The sequence below is a fragment of the Staurois parvus genome, unplaced genomic scaffold (assembly GCF_062004578.1).
Source record: "Staurois parvus isolate SC_StPar_1 unplaced genomic scaffold, SC_StPar_1.0 ptg000221l, whole genome shotgun sequence".
NCBI lineage: Eukaryota > Metazoa > Chordata > Amphibia > Anura > Ranidae > Staurois > Staurois parvus.
Window position 1 is genome coordinate 3,004,637 of NW_028318017.1, and position 16,849 is coordinate 3,021,485.

The following is a 16,849-nucleotide window of genomic DNA, read 5'->3' on the forward strand; positions in this document are numbered from 1 at the left end:
GATGGACCGTTAATGTCTCCCCTGTCCTCTGATGAAGCTGATGTAACTCTGATGTCTCCCCATCCTCCAGTGAAGTTGATGGACCTCTAATGTCTCCCCATCCTATAATGAAGTTGATGGATCCCTGATGTCTCCCCTGTCCTCTGATAAAATTAATGGACCTCTAATGTATCCCTTGTCCTACAAAGAAGCTGATGGACCTCTAATGTCTCCCCATCCTATGATGAAGCTGATGGACCCCTGATGTCTCCCCTGTCCTCTGATGGACCTCTAATGTCTCCCCTGTCCTCTGATGAAGCTGATGGACCTCTAATGTCTCCCCATCCTATGATGAAGCTGATGGACCCCTGATGTCTCCCCTGTCCTCTGATAAAATTAATGTATCCCTTGTCCTACAAAAAAGCTGATGGACCTCTAATGTCTCCCCATCCTATGATGAAGCTGATGGACCCCTGATGTCTCCCCTGTCCTCTGATAAAATTAATGTATCCCTTGTCCTACAAAAAAGCTGATGGACCTCTAATGTCTCCCCTGTCCTCTGATGAAGCTGATGGACCTCTAATGTCTCCCCATCCTATGATGAAGCTGATGGACCCCTGATGTCTCCCCTGTCCTCTGATAAAATTAATGTATCCCTTGTCCTACAAAAAAGCTGATGGACCTCTAATGTCTCCCCTGTCCTCTAATGAAGCTGATGGACCTCTAATGTCTCCTGTCCTGTGATGAAGCTGATGGACCTCTGATGTCTTCTCATCCTCTGAGATCCCCCAGCAAATGTTCACTGAAGGAAGGGGGAACCAGGGGCAAATGTTCACTAAAGCAAGGGGATATGCAGGAGCAAATGTTCACTGAAGGAAGAGGAGATCTAAGAGTGAATGTTCACCCAGGGAGCGGGAAATCTAGGAGCGAATGTTCACCATGGGAAGTGAAAATCCAGGAGCAAATTTTCACTGAAGGAAGGGGAGATCAAGGAGTGAATGTCCACCTATCTCCCTCCCCTCTTAACTGGCATCACCCCCTGTGCCAATCCTAGGTCTGCTGATGGGCTCATGGCAGGGGTGTGGGGGAACCCACCTTTACCAGGGTGTGCGGTTGAAACCACCATTACTGGGGGGTGCAGGGGGAAGTCAAGTTCCCCTTCATATTCATATTAAACCTAATGCCGGATGAAGGTCAGGTATGGATAGTAAAGGAGAACCATAACGTACATGTAAGGTTTGAGTAGCTGAGATGTGACCTGTAGAAAATATGACAATGTAGATTTAGCATTCCATGTTATAATAATATAAGATGTGTTCAGAATTAAGTCAGAGACATATGGTCATCCATTAGCATCTGAAAGGGACAGAGCTTCCTCTGGAAGGAGGTGACACCTGGATGTCAATAAGATTTGTCACCTTCTGGGAAATTTGGAAGGAAAAGACTGGAGACAGTTCGGCTTCATGACACAGTGGGAGACCAGAGGTGGTTCTGATGTGTCTGGGGGCTTTGAAGTATATCAGCAGATCTCTCATAAAAGCTAAAATGTTAGTTGCAGAGAGATGAAAATACCGCCTTCTGATTGGACACACTGTAGGCTACGCCTGCATATAAAACTGTATTTGTAGCCTATGTAGAATTCCAGAGAAATGCAGAAAATGGCTGTATGGCGCCTGATTGTGACAGCTGAACAGTGATTGGTACTGTCGCTATCGGACTGATGCGCTGGTGTCGGAAATTCTATTCCCTGCCTTGGTGATTCAAACCGTTCCTGGTCCAATCGACTTTGGGCATTTTAGTACCCAGAACGTCCTGTGGGCTGGTACAGGATCACCCCCCAGAGTCGATTGGCCAAAGGCTAATGTCCATCCTACATCCATATTCCCATAAATTGAGGACCTGAGATATGAACGTGGTGATTTGTACAGAGCCGGTTCTATTTGACTGACGGATTGCGGACTTTCTCTGACTATCTCCAGTCGCAGGATAAATCTTGGTAAAAGTTTTATTTCTGTTTTTATTTCCCTTTTATTTTATAGCCAATTTTGTCTCTTGTTTTGTATTTCTGTAATTTTTTATACTTTGTACATATTTTATGCACTGCCCACTTTCGGGATATTAAATCATAAAATTAATAAGCGACTTCTGGGTACTAAGCTCGGGCTCATATCTCCGGAGAGATTCTATTGTATTGTAGTGTCTTTATATGCTCGGTCAAGTTCATTGCCAATCTGTATGCAATTGCACTGCGTATTGGCAGATTGCATGCAGATTGTAAAGGTAACAGGTCTGCCAGACGGAGATCTGTGTGTGTGTGTGTGGTGGCCCAGCAGGCCAGTAAAACTGTTGGGGGGTGACAAGCTACCATTTGTGTGTGTCTGGTGTGGGGGTGTGAACAGTGGAAGAGTGATTAACATCGGGGTTCTAGCTTGTAGGATAGCTGGAGGAATCCTAGAAGGGTGTGAAATTACTAAGCTGCTCCTCAACCCTTAGAGTGCACCAGACTGTATATAAGATTTGTATCTGCCTGTGTGTGTGGTCAGCCAGCTGGATTGGAGTGGAGTCTCCCTCTAGTGGTGGCCAGAGGTAGTGTGGGCTGTGAAAGTGTATCACGGTCAGTCTTATATATGTATATCTATTCAAATTAAGTCCCCCTTATTCCCTCTTATTCCAAGTCACAGCCGGACGTACTCGGTTAGCTAGTCGCTGTTGGCGTGTGCATGTGGGTTGGATCCGTGACAGGAACCCCACACTTTTATTTAGTTTTGAAGCAGAGTTTCCCTTTATATTGATGTTAGACAGCTGAGCTGCACTTTTACTGTCCCCTTTATCTGCAGAGACAGTGGGTAGTGTGTACACAAGAGTGATGGTTATCTTTGCAGTCACAGCAGCAATTAACCACGGGGGTGTCACTTTTGGTGGGTGTAGCTCCTGCTGAATGTGACTTACTGAAGTGAATGAGGCTGTTCTGTGACTGCCCAACAAGTGCATGCAATGTATGTGGTTGTAGCACACTAGTGCGGGGTTCAAGTTGGTGGTGAGAAGGTGATACAACTCCGACCCACCCTGCCCAATGATCTCTGAGGAATGATCTGAACACAGATCACTCTTCTCACAGGAAAGCACGAGGCTAAAAGTAAGGAATTCATTCATAAAGAGTGTGATACCGGTCTGCAGTGTGCCGAGGAGCATGACACAGGAGGGCTTATCAAAGTGGGATCCTCCATAGGAACAGGCAGAGCTCTGTGGGGGCAGGACTTGGGAGGGCAGGGCACTGTGGGGGCAGGACTTGGGAGGGTAGGGCACTGTGGGGGAAGGACTTGGGAGGGTAGGGCACTGTGGGGGAAGGACTTGGGAGGGTAGGGCACTGTGGGAGCAGGACTTGGGAGGGTAGGGCACTGTGGGGGAAGGACTTGGGAGGGCAGGGCACTGTGGGAGCAGGACTTGGGAGGGTAGGGCACTGTGGGGGAAGGACTTGGGAGGGTAGGGCACTGTGGGGGAAGGACTTGGGAGGGTAGGGCACTGTGGGGGAAGGACTTGGGAGGGTAGGGCACTGTGGGGGCAGAACTTAGGATGGCATGACTCTGTGGGGGCTGGACTCAGGAGGGCAGGGAACTGTGAGGGCTGAACTTGGGAGGTCAGGGCACTGTGGGGGCAGGACTTGGGAAGGCAGGGCTCTGTGGAGGCGAGATTATGATTAGATTTACTATTTCATTAATTTTCTGCTCATATTAATATGGAATTCAGATTTAAAGATGGGAAGTATGTAGCAGTAAATGAATAGACCTCTTAGCAGTGTTATTACCAGGCTGCAGCTAGGGGGAGCTCTAATGTTTAGAGTGTGACCACAGGAGACTGGTCCCATCTAGCCCACATTAACCCTTTCACTGCCAGAGCTGAGTTTTTTCCCCCCATTCTATAGGAGTCTGGCGTGCATTTTGTTGAGGTGGGGGAGGGGGTTATGAATTGTTTCCATTCTCACTGTAGAATGTGCTCCAGCAAAAGTGGCGTTAAGGCTCCTCCCACACTGATCTGCGGGACACACGTATGACTTTTTGCTGTATTTTTCCTGCATTTGCATTTTTTAAAAGACGTGATTCAAAAACTGCAAAAAAAAAAAAAAACAAGGCAGGTGCATTTTTGATGAGTTTTTGCCATGTTTTCCATTTATTTCAATGGGAGGTGTGTTTTGGGTGTTTTCTTTTACCACACCAAACCTGCACTAAAAATGCAACAAGCAGGACTTTGAAAAATGCAGCGGCCCCGCATCGGCTGAGTGTGAAGAGTTCCAGGAATACACGGTCACATGATGTTCTTCTACTAACACAAACCTGGGAGAACACCGGATGGGGTGACAGCAGAGTGACCGATAATGACACACATTGAGCTGCCAATAAAACTTCATTTCCACACACACCCCTTCACAGTCCCCCCACAATACACGAGGGGGCGCTATGTACTGCGGGGTCTGGGGGATGTTTCTTCTTGTTAGAATGGAATCCGGGAGGGAAATGTCATCTGCAGAACATTTCAAACTCCTCTAGATCTGTAAATGTCAGCGACGTGCGATGAGTGACACCCCCTTACCCAGATAATGGGGACTTGTAATCTGACAGATTCACACAGGAATTGTTCATTGCTGAAGGAACCCCGAGAAACCTTTGGAGGACCCCTGGCTGAGAAAGGCTGGACTAGGCAGTCATATATTTCTGTCCCCCTTGGTGGGAGTGGAGGTGACCCCTCTATAAGGATCTACAGTCCATACACACCCAGCACAAGGCCGGGGTCACACTACCAGACGCTTCTCGGGGCTGCAGTTCCTCTGAGCTCCACAAGGTAGTAATCTCACCTCCGCCCATACAGAAAGTCTCTATGGAAGACAGGAAGTGATGTCAGGTACAGACAGGAAGTGATGTAACATACACACAGGAAGTTCTGGGTGAGAGGTGAGGTGGGAGGAAGTAGAGAGAAGATGGTGGAAGTGGCAGCAGAGGAGGTAATAAGATGTTATTTCCTATTTACACCCAGTAACCCCCCGTCATGTCCGTCCTCTTCCTCCATAGTCACGTCCGTCCTCTTCCTCCATAGTCACGTCCGTCCTCTTCCTCCATAGTCACGTCCGTCCTCTTCCTCCATAGTCATGTCCGTCCTCTTCCTCCATAGTCACTGTGATGTCTTTTATCTCCAGCAGATGATGATACACACATATATAGTGTGGGAACCCAGATTAACCCCTTCAGGGGCACAACATTCCCCCACTTCCGGGGCCGGAACATTCTCCTCATTGTGGAGATGGGTCACCTTCTCACCTTGGTAGTCTATACCATTGGATTATACCACTTTAAAAAGTGGTGGGGGATTGGAGAATTTTATGACATCACATGGACCTCACAGCTCCTCCTCCCAATGTCCCTCCATCCAGAGTCAGAGAATCCTATGACATCACACTGACCTCACAGCTCCTCCCCCCAATGTCCCTCAATCCAGAGTCAGAGAATCCTATGACATCACAGTGACCTCACAGCTCCTCTTCCCAATGTCCCTCCATCCGGAGTCAGAGAATCCTATGACATCACACTGACCTCACAGCTCCTCCTCCCAATGTCCCTCCATCTGGATCCTTTTGTTTATATTCAGTAGGGATGTGGGGAACCCTTGGCATCCTCATAAGCAAAACAGAACTGTAGATCCTGCGTTGTGTGTAATGACAACAGAATTCCTTTTCCGTGCCTAGTGTGGGGGTCCTGTGGGGGGAAATTATACCTCAGCCTGAAGTGGGGCTTTAATAAAATGGAGACCTGAATGGAGAGGTGAGGAGGATTCTGGGAATATCATTTGATTTGACTCTTTGTGTTCAGATGTAGTTTTCCTCCTGTGAAGTCTGGAGATCATATGACATCACATTGCCTCCACCTCCCTCCCTGATAGAAGAGAGAAAGAAGAAGAAGATTCTAGAAGTCACCAGAGAGATCACTGAGCTGCTGACAGGAGAGGTGAGCGGTGCCGGGAATTCTGGGACATTCTCCAGTAACAGACAAGGGATGTGTCTGGATGGTGACTGTATCATTGTGTGTGTCAGGTTCCTATAAGGTGTCAGGGTGTCACTGTCTATTTCTCCATGGAGGAGTGGGAGTATTTAGAAGGACACAAGGATCTCTACAAGGACGTCATGATGGACAATCAGCCGCCCCTCACATCACCGGGTAAGAGGAGACTTTATTGTAAAGGAGAGAGCAGTACGGAGGATCCACCTAGATCCCCCATCATCTGATAAACACATAGAAACAATGGATTCAGTCAGTGTGTGTGTTTCCTACAGATGGATCCAGTCATGGGAACCCACCAGAGAGATGTCCCCGTCCTCTGTATTCCCGGGATTCCACACAGGAAGGTCACACCATCCCTCACCATCATCAGGTAGATGAGGAACCATCACTGATAGTATCATTAGGATCTGTACATTATCTGCATTGTTACCATTGATGGCATTTTTATTATATATTCAGAGTGGAAACCTGAGAGATCCTAAAGTTGAGGTTAAAGAAGAGATAAAAGAGGATGAGGATGGGGTGATGGAGGAGTCAGAGGTTCCAGAAGAACACAAAGATCTGTACCAGGACACCATGGTGGAGTCATCCAGCTACAGGAACCCACCAGAGAGATGTCCCCGTCCTCTGTATTCCGGGGATTCCACACAGGAAGGTCACACCATCCCTCACCATCATCAGGTAGATGATGACAATTATTGGTAGTTGTGATTTATACACAGCATGTTTGTTACAATGAATGTTTTATTATATCTTTCAGAGTGGAATCCCCGGGGATGATAATATTGATGTTAAAGAAGAGTATAAAGAGGAGGATGAGGAGTATGGAGTGATGGAGGAGTTTTCAGAAGGACACAAGGATATGATGGAGCCACCTAATACCAGGAACCCACCAGAGAGATGTCCCCGTCCTCTGTATTCCTGGGATTCCACACAGGAAGATCACACCATCCCTCACCATTACAAGGTTGGTGGGATGGAGCTTATAAAGAATAGACTCATGGAGACAATGTGTGGATTGTTTAAGTGGTTTCACATTAATAAAGCTTGTCTTACAGATGATATTTTCTCTCATTTCCTTGATTTAGAGTGGAGATCCAATCGATATAGAATTTGAGGTGAAATCAGAAGAAGAAGAGGAGTATGTGAGGGATGATCAGCAGTCTATGGAGGAGGATGGAATAACGGGGACATTTATAGAGGAGGACACTCCTACAGAGATCAGCACAGGTGGGTCATGAACACTAAATCCATTCCTCCACCCATACTGCTCACTGATTGGTCCAGAGTAGGGCGGGGACTGGGTGATATCAGCCTGTAATCCCCTGGTCACTTTCCTGAGCTGTGTTCCCCGTCCTGTATTCCTGGATTTCTCTCGGATAATCTTCCTTCTCTGTGCTGCAGACACAATTTATGTATCTAGACTGGATTTATGGAGATTCTGGGGTTCAGCTGGCAGAAAAATGTTGATTTTTTTGTTGATAAGCGATACTCAAACTAAGCATGTGTCTAGGGTCTCCCTCCCCAATCCTGATTTCTGACAGCATTTCTCCCAGGGTTCCTTGCTCTGTTATTTGCTGGCTGTGCCGGGTGGAGGGATATGTCTGTATAGTCTCAGACCCAAGTCACTGAGTGCAGTCTCAGGAGATGGGAGGCAGCGGTGTGGGACCTCTGCAACTTGTCTACAGTAAACATGTAAACTGCCACTGATTACTGAATACCAATATCTTGAGTCCTGACCCTTACACTGTATAATTTATATTATGCATTACATACTCCTGATCCCTGCACTATATACTCTATGTTGTATATTCCATTGTCCTGACTTCTGCTCTCCCCCCTCCCCCACTGCTATATTTACACATAATATGGATTCTCTTTTGTTACCCCCATTTCTTACCACCTGGACATTTTATATCGGATGATGTGATTGGAGCACAGACTTTTACATGGTGATAATAATGTGATAACATCCTCCAACTTTGGACCCTTAAACAGAAAGTGATAATGAGGGAGGAGTCAATACCCCAATGATGGTGGTCTTCAGGATCAGTCCAGTCTTCATCTTGGTTGTTCTCCCCCCATCCTCACTCTCTGACCTCTGGTGGGGCTCAGCCCCGCTGTTCTTCATGACTAAATCATGGACTAAATAAGGAAATGCAGTACTTCTTGTGTTGGGAAGATGGCGATGAGTGATAGAGGGGGTGGGGACCCTCGTCCTATAATCCCCTCATCACTGTCCCTCCTATAAAAGACAGTTCTGGTTGTTTCCTCACTCTCTGACTAAGGTCCATGAATAAAGAAATGACCTGGTAGGAGATCAGAGGAGCCATTTCCTAGTTCCCTTGAGGGTGGAATTGTAAGCTCCTCAGAGACCAAGCTGCCTGATGTGGGCGGAGTCCTGGTTTGGGGGAACCAATCAGCTCCTGTCTAGTAATCCTCTTTGTCTTTGTATTTTAGTCCATGGCCGGGAGATGAGGAAAACCTCCGAGGATTGTCTCACTTTGTCTCCAGACTGGAAAGTAGAAGATGAGGACATCACACAGTATAGTCCAGGAGAAAACCCGGCTCCCTCCAATGTCCATCCGGCACCACCCAGTGTAGATGGACCATCGGATTCCTCGTATCCTGAGGAACCTCAGACTGTGCGGGACCAGGCCAGCCTTCCAACAGGGAAGAGCTTCCCTTGTACTGAGTGCGAGAAAAGTTTCTGTTTTAAATCCACACTTAATGCGCATATAAGATCTCACACGGGGGAAAAGCCGTTTTGCTGTCATGAGTGTGGAAAATGTTTTTCACATAAGTGCAATCTTTATAGGCATCAGAGATCTCACACAGGGGAAAAGCCATATTCCTGTCATGAGTGTGGGAAATGTTTTTCATTAAATTCCAAGCTTTACAGACATCAAAGATCTCACACAGGGGAGAAGCCGTATTCCTGTTCTGAGTGTGGGAAATGTTTTGTAAACAAATCAGGACTTGTTATGCATCAGAGATCTCACACCAGTGAAAAGCCGTATTCTTGTCCTGAGTGCGGGAAATGTTTTTCAGTGATGTCCAATTTTTACAAACATCAGAAATCTCACACAGGAGAGAAGCCGTATTCCTGTCCTGAGTGTGGGAAATGTTTTTCAGCAAAGTCCAATCTTTACAAACATCAGAAATCTCACACAGGGGAGAAGCCGTATTCCTGTCCTGAGTGCGGGAAATGTTTTTCAGAGAAGTCCAGTCTTTACACACATCAGAGATCTCACACAGGGGATAAGCCGTATTCCTGTACTGAGTGCGGGAAATGTTTTTCACAGAAGTCCAATCTTTCCAGACATCAGAGATCTCATACGGGGGAGAAACCACTTTTCTGTCCTGAGTGTGGGAAATGTTTTTCACAGAAATCTAATCTGCACAAACATCTGGGATCTCACACAGGGGAGAAGCCATTTTCCTGTTCTGAGTGTGGGAAATGTTTTTCACAGAAATCCCATCTTAATATACATCAGGGATCTCACACAGGGGAGAAGCCACATTTCTGTGCTGAGTGCGGGAAATGTTTTTCACAGAAGTCCAATCTTTACAGACATCAGAGATGTCACACGGGGGAGAAGCCGTATTCCTGTTCTGAGTGAGGGATTTGTTCCTCACTGAAGTTCTGTCTTCCTGTACATCAGGGGACCCACACAACCCTGGAGGTGTATTAGTGCCTTGAGTGCGGGAAATGTCTTCTAGATGAATTTTGCTGGACATCCCAGCTCTCCTGTGGGGAAGAAGCACTCCCTGATATACACCTCAGATACAGTGAAGGAAATCATATTTGATCCCCTGCTAAAGTTGAATGTTTGCCCACTCACAAAAAAATGATCGGTCTAAAAATCGAATGTTCGGTGTATTGTAACACTGAGAGACAGAATAGCAACAACAAATTCAGCAGAAATGCGTCTAACAAATGATGACTGATCTGCATGTTCATGAGGGAAATAAGTATTTGATCCCTTCACAGAACATGACTTAGTACTTGGTGGCAAATCCCTTGTTGGCAATCACAGAGGTCAGATGTTTCCTGTAGTTGGCCCCCAGGTTTGCACACATCTCAGGAGGGATTTTGGCCCACTCCTCTTGGCAGATCCTCTCCAAGTCATTAAGGTTTGGTGGCTGATGTTTGGCAACTCGAACTTTCAGCTCCCCCCACAGATTTTCAATGGGATTAAGGTCTGGAGACTGGCTAGGCCACTCCAGGACCTTAATGTGCTTCTTCTTGAGCCACTCCTTTGTTGCCTTGGCCATGTGTTTTGGGTCTTTGTCATGCTGGAACACCCATCCACGACCCATTTTCAATGCCCTGGCTGAGGGAAGAAGGTTCTCACCCAAGATTTGATGGTACATTGCCCCGTCCATCGTTCCTTTGATGCGGTGCAGTTGTCCTGTCCCCTTAGCAGAAAAACACCCCCAAAGCAGAATGTTTCCACCACCATGTTTCACAGTTGGGATGGTGTTCTGGGGTCATAGGCAGCAATCCTCCTCCTCCAAACACGGCGAGTTGAGTTGATGCCAAAGAGCTGGATTTTGGTCTCATCTGACCACAACACTTTCCACCAGTCCTCCTCTGCATCATTCAGATGTTCAGTGGCAAACTTCAGACGGGCCTGGACATGTGCTTTCTGGAGCAGAGGGACCTTGTGGGCACTGCAGGATTTCAATCCTTGTCGGCGTAGTGTGTTACCAATTGTTTTCTTGGTGACTGTGGTCCCAGCTGCCTGGAGATCATTGACAAGATCCTCACGTGTAGCTCTGGGATGATTCCTCACTGTTCTCATGATCATTGACACTCCACGAGGTGAGATCTTGCATGGTGCACCAGACCTAGGGAGACAGACACTTGTTTTGTGTTTCTTCCATTTGTGAATGATTGCACCAACTGTTGTCACCTTCTCACCAAGCTGCTTGGCCATAGTTTGGTAGCCCGGTCCAGCCTTGTGTAGGTCTACAATCTCTACATCTTTGCCATGGTGGAGAGTTTGGAGTTTGATCATTTCTTTGTGAGTAGGCAAATATTTAAAATCAGCAGAGGATCAAATACATATTATTTTATTATACAGGATTTATATAGTGCCAAACGTTTGCTCAACACTTTACAATATAATGGGACACATTACAGTTCAATACAAGAGGAATAGGAGGGCCCTGATCCTGGCAGCTTACAATCTAGGAGGGAGGGGCTAGTGGTACAAAAGGTATTAACTGTGGGGGATGGACTGGTAGGAAGAGGAGAAGATTCCAGTATTAGCTGAGGGCAGGATAGGCTTCCCTGAAGAGAGAGGTTTTCAAAGATCTCCTAAAAGTGAGCAGAGTAGGCGATAGTCTGATAAATTGGGGTAGAGGTGGCTGATCTTTGGTGCGGACTAGGATTTGGGCTCACCAGGGTGCCGCTGCCCTGACTCTCGGACCCACGGGGAGAGCCCTAAGTTGCCACCTGACCCCCCCTTCCAGGCACCAGAGGCTGAGGCTTGTTAGGGCCTACATGCCAACAAAGCCTGTGCGCCCCCCTCTGGAGTGGCACGGCCCTCACTAGGCCCGGGGCCCTGCCTTGGATTACTGCTACCTGGGGGGGAGAATCCAGACTCTACACCCCCTCTGAGATTCTGGTGACCAAAATCTGCTGAGGCCTAGCCAGTAATGGCCCCTGTGCCCTGCCTGACAGTACAACTGGAGCTGGGATGTCTGGAGACTATGTACACCAAACTGGCCGCTAAATATCAGTCGGAGCTCCATAAAAGTACAAACGTCCTTTCTCAGGAGATAGCTGCACTAGGTTTTAGAACTGACCACTTAGAAACAAAACACGAGCTAGGCTCATGGCAAACTCTCCAAGGATCATGACATCTGCAAACGGACTTTGCACAGATGCAGGCGCAGGTTGAAGATCTCGATAACCGTAACTGCAGGAATAATCTACGTGTTCTGGAGACGGTGACTGATCTTTTACGGGCTACAACTAAATTGTTCAAATCCCTTCTCCCAGACCAAGATGCTAGATACTTTCCGTGCGACCATATACATAGAGCTCTGTGTCCTAAGCCTCCTAATGATAAACCGGCTTGGGACATTGTTCTTTGTATGAAGGATTTTCTGATTAACCTCCTTGGCGGTATTCCCGAGTGTAGCTCGGGGTAAAATTTCAATACCAAAAGCGGTAACCCCGAGCTACACTCGGGCTTACCATGCGGCGTTGCTCAGGGGGTCCCTGCAGCACTTACCTTGTCCTTCGCTCCCACAATGGGTCCCCTGCAGCGTCCCCGGCCATCTCCTCCGGCCGATGCCGGCATCTGGCTTCCGTGTTCCGGTCCCTGTGACGTCGGGACATACGGGCGCCGGAACCGGCGGGAAATTTGAAATTTTTAAAAAATGACATTTTTGCTGTCATTGCTGTTTCAATGCATTTCACATACATTTTATCCCCACTGCTTTGTCCTGTGCCCTGCCTGCATTTTGACTGTTCTTTCTGCGTGGAAAATTAGAAAAGTCCATGGCGGCCAAAAAGCGTCCCTTTACGTCAAAAGCGGTTTTAGACCGGCTAGAGAACAGCGATAGTAAATCAGAACCACTTGCAGAATTGAGTGATAATGATTCGTGGGTGAAATTCGTCATCAGACACTGAAAACGATTTTGCGACTTTGCTCAGCGATGTGCGAATTTGCCTCTGTATTTCAAATTTCAGTGTTTTTGGTTTGATTATATTATTGAATTAAATTTATTATTATTATATTATTATTTTTTATGATTATTTATGAAATTATAATTTATGATTTCGTGTTTCAAGTTTTATCAGATCCGGAATGTTTAATAGACTCTTTTTCGGACAGATTTCAGTGAGTTATTCCTAAAAATTACAGCGTACAATAAAAAACTACATATTTCCATGCAAAAAAATGGTACCGCTTTCAGCACAAAAAATCGGAAAGAATCAGAACGCCGAGGAGGTTAAAGAAGATATTCTTAGAGCGGCTCGCAATACTCCTGTGATTTCTTTTGAGGGCTCAACTGTACAAATTTTTCCCGATGTCTCTCCGGCCACATTGGAAAAATGTAGGAGATCACGTCTGCTCTTTCCTCGGCTCAAATTCGCTACAAATGGAGTTTTCTCTTTAAGATGATAGTTCCACACAATAGCAGCACTTACACAAGTATCTCCTAGGGGCAAGAAATCCTGGCAAAGTTGGGCCTGGCAGACGCTCCTACACCTCAACATCCACCTTCTACCCATCGGTGATCTCCCATCTGGAACACTTCATCTCCACGACGTGATAGGAGGAGAATCGGACAAAAACCGGGATGAATGGGATTTGCTCATTTGATGACCACTTTCTATTTTGATATGATATTGAGACTGGCTTCTGACGCATTATATTTACCTGTGTCTATTAATTTTGGGTTTACCCAGGGGCTGACTAACCATTTGGAAAGTCGGCACTTCCCGAGGGCCCAGGGTCAGTAGGGGGTCCCATGAGATGCCTCTGGTACCTTTTTCATAGGCTTTTTTGAGTTTGGGCAAGGACACAGGGGCCCCATGAGTTGTCAGTCCGCCCCTGGGTTTACCCCCTAATTATCTGGACGTGCTAACATTTTTGCATGGGATATTAGACCCATAATTTATGGCCCCCATGCTGTTTCAGTGGCAATTGTTGATACGCGACCCCACATTGTTGCTGGGCATGGTCGGAGAGGTCACCGTTCTGTTGTGGAGTGGCAACTCTGCTCTCCATATTTTACGGTGACGGGGTTTGGGCCCTGTTGGCCCTTTGATATTATGTTTCAGCTTGTCTACCTAATCCATGGTTTGTTGTGTTTTCTTTAGTTTTAGGGGCTCTTTGGGCCCTGTTTTATGATTTTGTTTTTTTTTAATATTTCAGTACATGAGGGTAGTCATATGCAGTGTTATGGATCTTCTTGCTACATCTTTGTGGCGTGGATATTCCATAAAATACTAGCAGATTTCACCTTACGAGTTGCAGATCTGGGGACTCCAATAGTAAGACCAAAGACTTCTGATGCAGATGAGATTGACACGATAATGTTGTCAGACACTATTTTTCTTGCATTTAGCCATGGTGATTCATTGCATCTCACATGATGTCCAAGGTTTCAATTCTCCAAATAAGCGCAAAACTGCCTTTCTCCAATATAGACGACTAAGGGAGAAGATTATTCTACTACAAGAGGCCCATTTGGCAGCGGCTAAACATCCCACATTTGTTCACAGATCATATAAACAGGGGTTTTACACCTTACACTCTGCTACGAGCAGGGGGCTAGCAATTTTTCTTCATATAAATATAAAGGAGATGTGAGCTCTCTAAAAATTCAATAAAAGCCACTATGCACAAAGGTAACCAAAAACCCTTAATGAAAGCAATGTAAAATAGGTGCAGCTCTAAAAGAAATGAATAAGCCTAATAAAACAAGTATGTTACAAAAATTCCAGATCATCAACAGTTCAGAGAAATGATTAAAGTGCTCTTTAAGGTGCTTGCTTCCTGGAGACCGGTGTCTGTGCAATAGTAATATAGAGAATGCGCACTCACCAGACGCGCATATATAATCGCCTGTATCAGTAACTCCAAAGGACATCAAAGCAAGCCTGGAATGGGAATGTCTTCCCTCTAACGGATGGATGGTCATCAAAGGGATCCCAAGGTTCTTAAATGGTGATCCGCATCAGCCAGAGTACCCCCCAAGAGGTTAAATGGGTGCTGCTCCCTGGATGAGAGATCCCCTCTCTGGATTAAGGATGGCTGGGTGTCTGCAAATTAAAAACTCCCCTAGGGAGTTAAAACAGGGAACCCTTTTATTTAGTTTTGAAGCAGAGTTTCCCTTTATATTGATGTTAGACAGTTGAGCTGCACTTTTACTGTCCCCTTTATCTGCAGAGACAGTGGGAAGTGTGTACACAAGAGTGATGGTTATCTTTGCAGTCACAGCCGGAATTATCCACGGGGGTGTCACTTTTGGTGGGTGTAGCTCCTGCTAAATGTGACTTATTGAAGTGAATGAGGCTGTTCTGTGACTGCCCAACAAGTGCATGCAATGTATGTGGTTGTAGCACACTAGTATGGGGTTCAAGGGGTTAAAGTTGGTGGTGAGAAGGTGATACAACTCCGACCCACCCTGCCCAATGATCTCTGAGGAATGATCTGAACACAGATCACTCTTTTCAGAGGAAAGCACGAGGCTAAAGTAAGGAATTCATTAATAAAGAGTGTGACACCGATCTGCAGTGTGCCGAGGAGCATGACACAGGAGGGCTCAGGGAGGGCTTTTCAAGGTGGGATCCTCCATAGCAGCGGTTCTCAACCTGGGGGTCGCACGACCATTTCCCAGGGGTCGCCTAAGACCATCGGAAAACACATATTTCCGATGGTCTTAGGAACCGAGACACCGCTCCTCTCTCCAGGGATGTGTGGGCGGGATGATACGCTGCTCCTGTCACCTGGCCACACCTCCGGGATTGCTCAGCAGCTCCGCCTCCTCGCCGCTGATTGGCCACCGGAACTGTAGCTCAGGAGAGGCACACAGGCGGCCAATCACCGGCGAGGAGGTGGAGCTTGGAGAGGAGGAGCCGAGCGGCAGCGCGCGTACATCAAAGAAGATCGAGGGAGCTGCCGGAGCGAGTGAAGAGGAGAGCGGCCAGAGAAAGAAGACAGCTGACAGGTAAGTGAGAGAGCGAGCCCAGGCTGTCACTAATACCAACGATGGGACACTATTCCTCCCCCCCACTGACACCAACGATGGGGCACTATTCCTCCCCCCACTGACACCAACGATGGGGCACTATTCCTCCCCCCACTGACACCAACGATGGGACACTATTTTCCCCCCCACTGACACCAACGATGGGACACTATTTCCCCCCCCCCTGACCCCAATGATGGGGCACTATTCTCCCCTCCACCACACTGACATCAATGATGGGGCACTATTCCTCCCACTGACACCAATGATGGGGCACTATTCCTCCCCCCACTGACACCAACGATGGGACACTATTTCCCCCCCCCCCCGACCCCAATGATGGGGCACTATTCTCCCCTCCACCACACTGACATCAATGATGGGGCACTATTCCTCCCACTGACACCAATGATGGGACACTATTCCTCCCACTGACACCAATGATGGGGCACTATTCCTCCCACTGACACCAATGATGGGGCACTATTCCTCCCACTGACACCAATGATGTGGCACTATTCCTCCCACTGACACCAATGATGTGGCACTATTCCTCCCACTGACACCAGTGATGGGGCACTACTCCCCCCACTGACACCAGTGATGGGGCACTACTCCCCCCACTGACACCAGTGATGGAGCACTATTCCTCCCACTGACACCAATGATGGGGCACTACTCCCCCCACTGACACCAATGATGGGGCACTACTCCCCCCACTGACACCAATGATGGGGCACTACTCCTCCCACCGACACCAATGATGGGGCACTACTCCTCCCACCGACACCAATGATGGGGCACTACTCCTCCCACTGACACCAGTGATGGGGCACTACTCCCCCCACTGACACCAGTGATGGAGCACTACTCCCCCCACTGACACCAATGATGGGGCACTACTCCCCCCACTGACACCAATGATGGGGCACTATTCCTCCCACTGACAGCAATGATGGGGCACTATTCCTCCCACTGACACCAATGATGGGGCACTATTCCTCCCACTGACACCAATAATGGGGCACTATTCCTCCCACTGACACCAACGATGGGGCACTATTCCTCCCACTGATACCAACGATGGGGCACTATTTCTCCCA

The 16,849-nt window shown here is 47.4% G+C and overlaps 2 protein-coding genes across 2 annotated transcripts in view; both read left to right on the forward strand.

The window, feature by feature from the left end:
- Nucleotides 1-16,849, forward strand: part of LOC149460784 (uncharacterized) — an 85,328-nt gene that overhangs the window by 54,987 nt on the left and 13,492 nt on the right. Inside the window, exon 7 of the mRNA XM_089679244.1 lies at nucleotides 8,777-9,548. Within this exon, the coding sequence (XP_089535370.1) occupies nucleotides 8,777-9,548 (772 nt within the window). The remainder of the gene's footprint in view (nucleotides 1-8,776; nucleotides 9,549-16,849) is intronic.
- LOC149460786 (uncharacterized) lies at nucleotides 1,160-7,088 on the forward strand. The gene is made up of 4 exons (XM_089679208.1): nucleotides 1,160-1,177; nucleotides 6,486-6,707; nucleotides 6,787-7,037; nucleotides 7,085-7,088. The coding sequence occupies exons 1-4, from the start codon at nucleotides 1,160-1,162 to the stop codon at nucleotides 7,086-7,088; spliced, it is 495 nt and encodes a 164-aa protein (XP_089535334.1).

Excerpts from the sequence above, each read along its gene's own strand:
- LOC149460786 (XM_089679208.1), top strand. Across the intron at positions 6,708-6,786 it reads CCATCCCTCACCATCATCAG|AGTGGAATCCCCGGGGATGA; the intron begins GTAGATGATGAC and ends TATATCTTTCAG.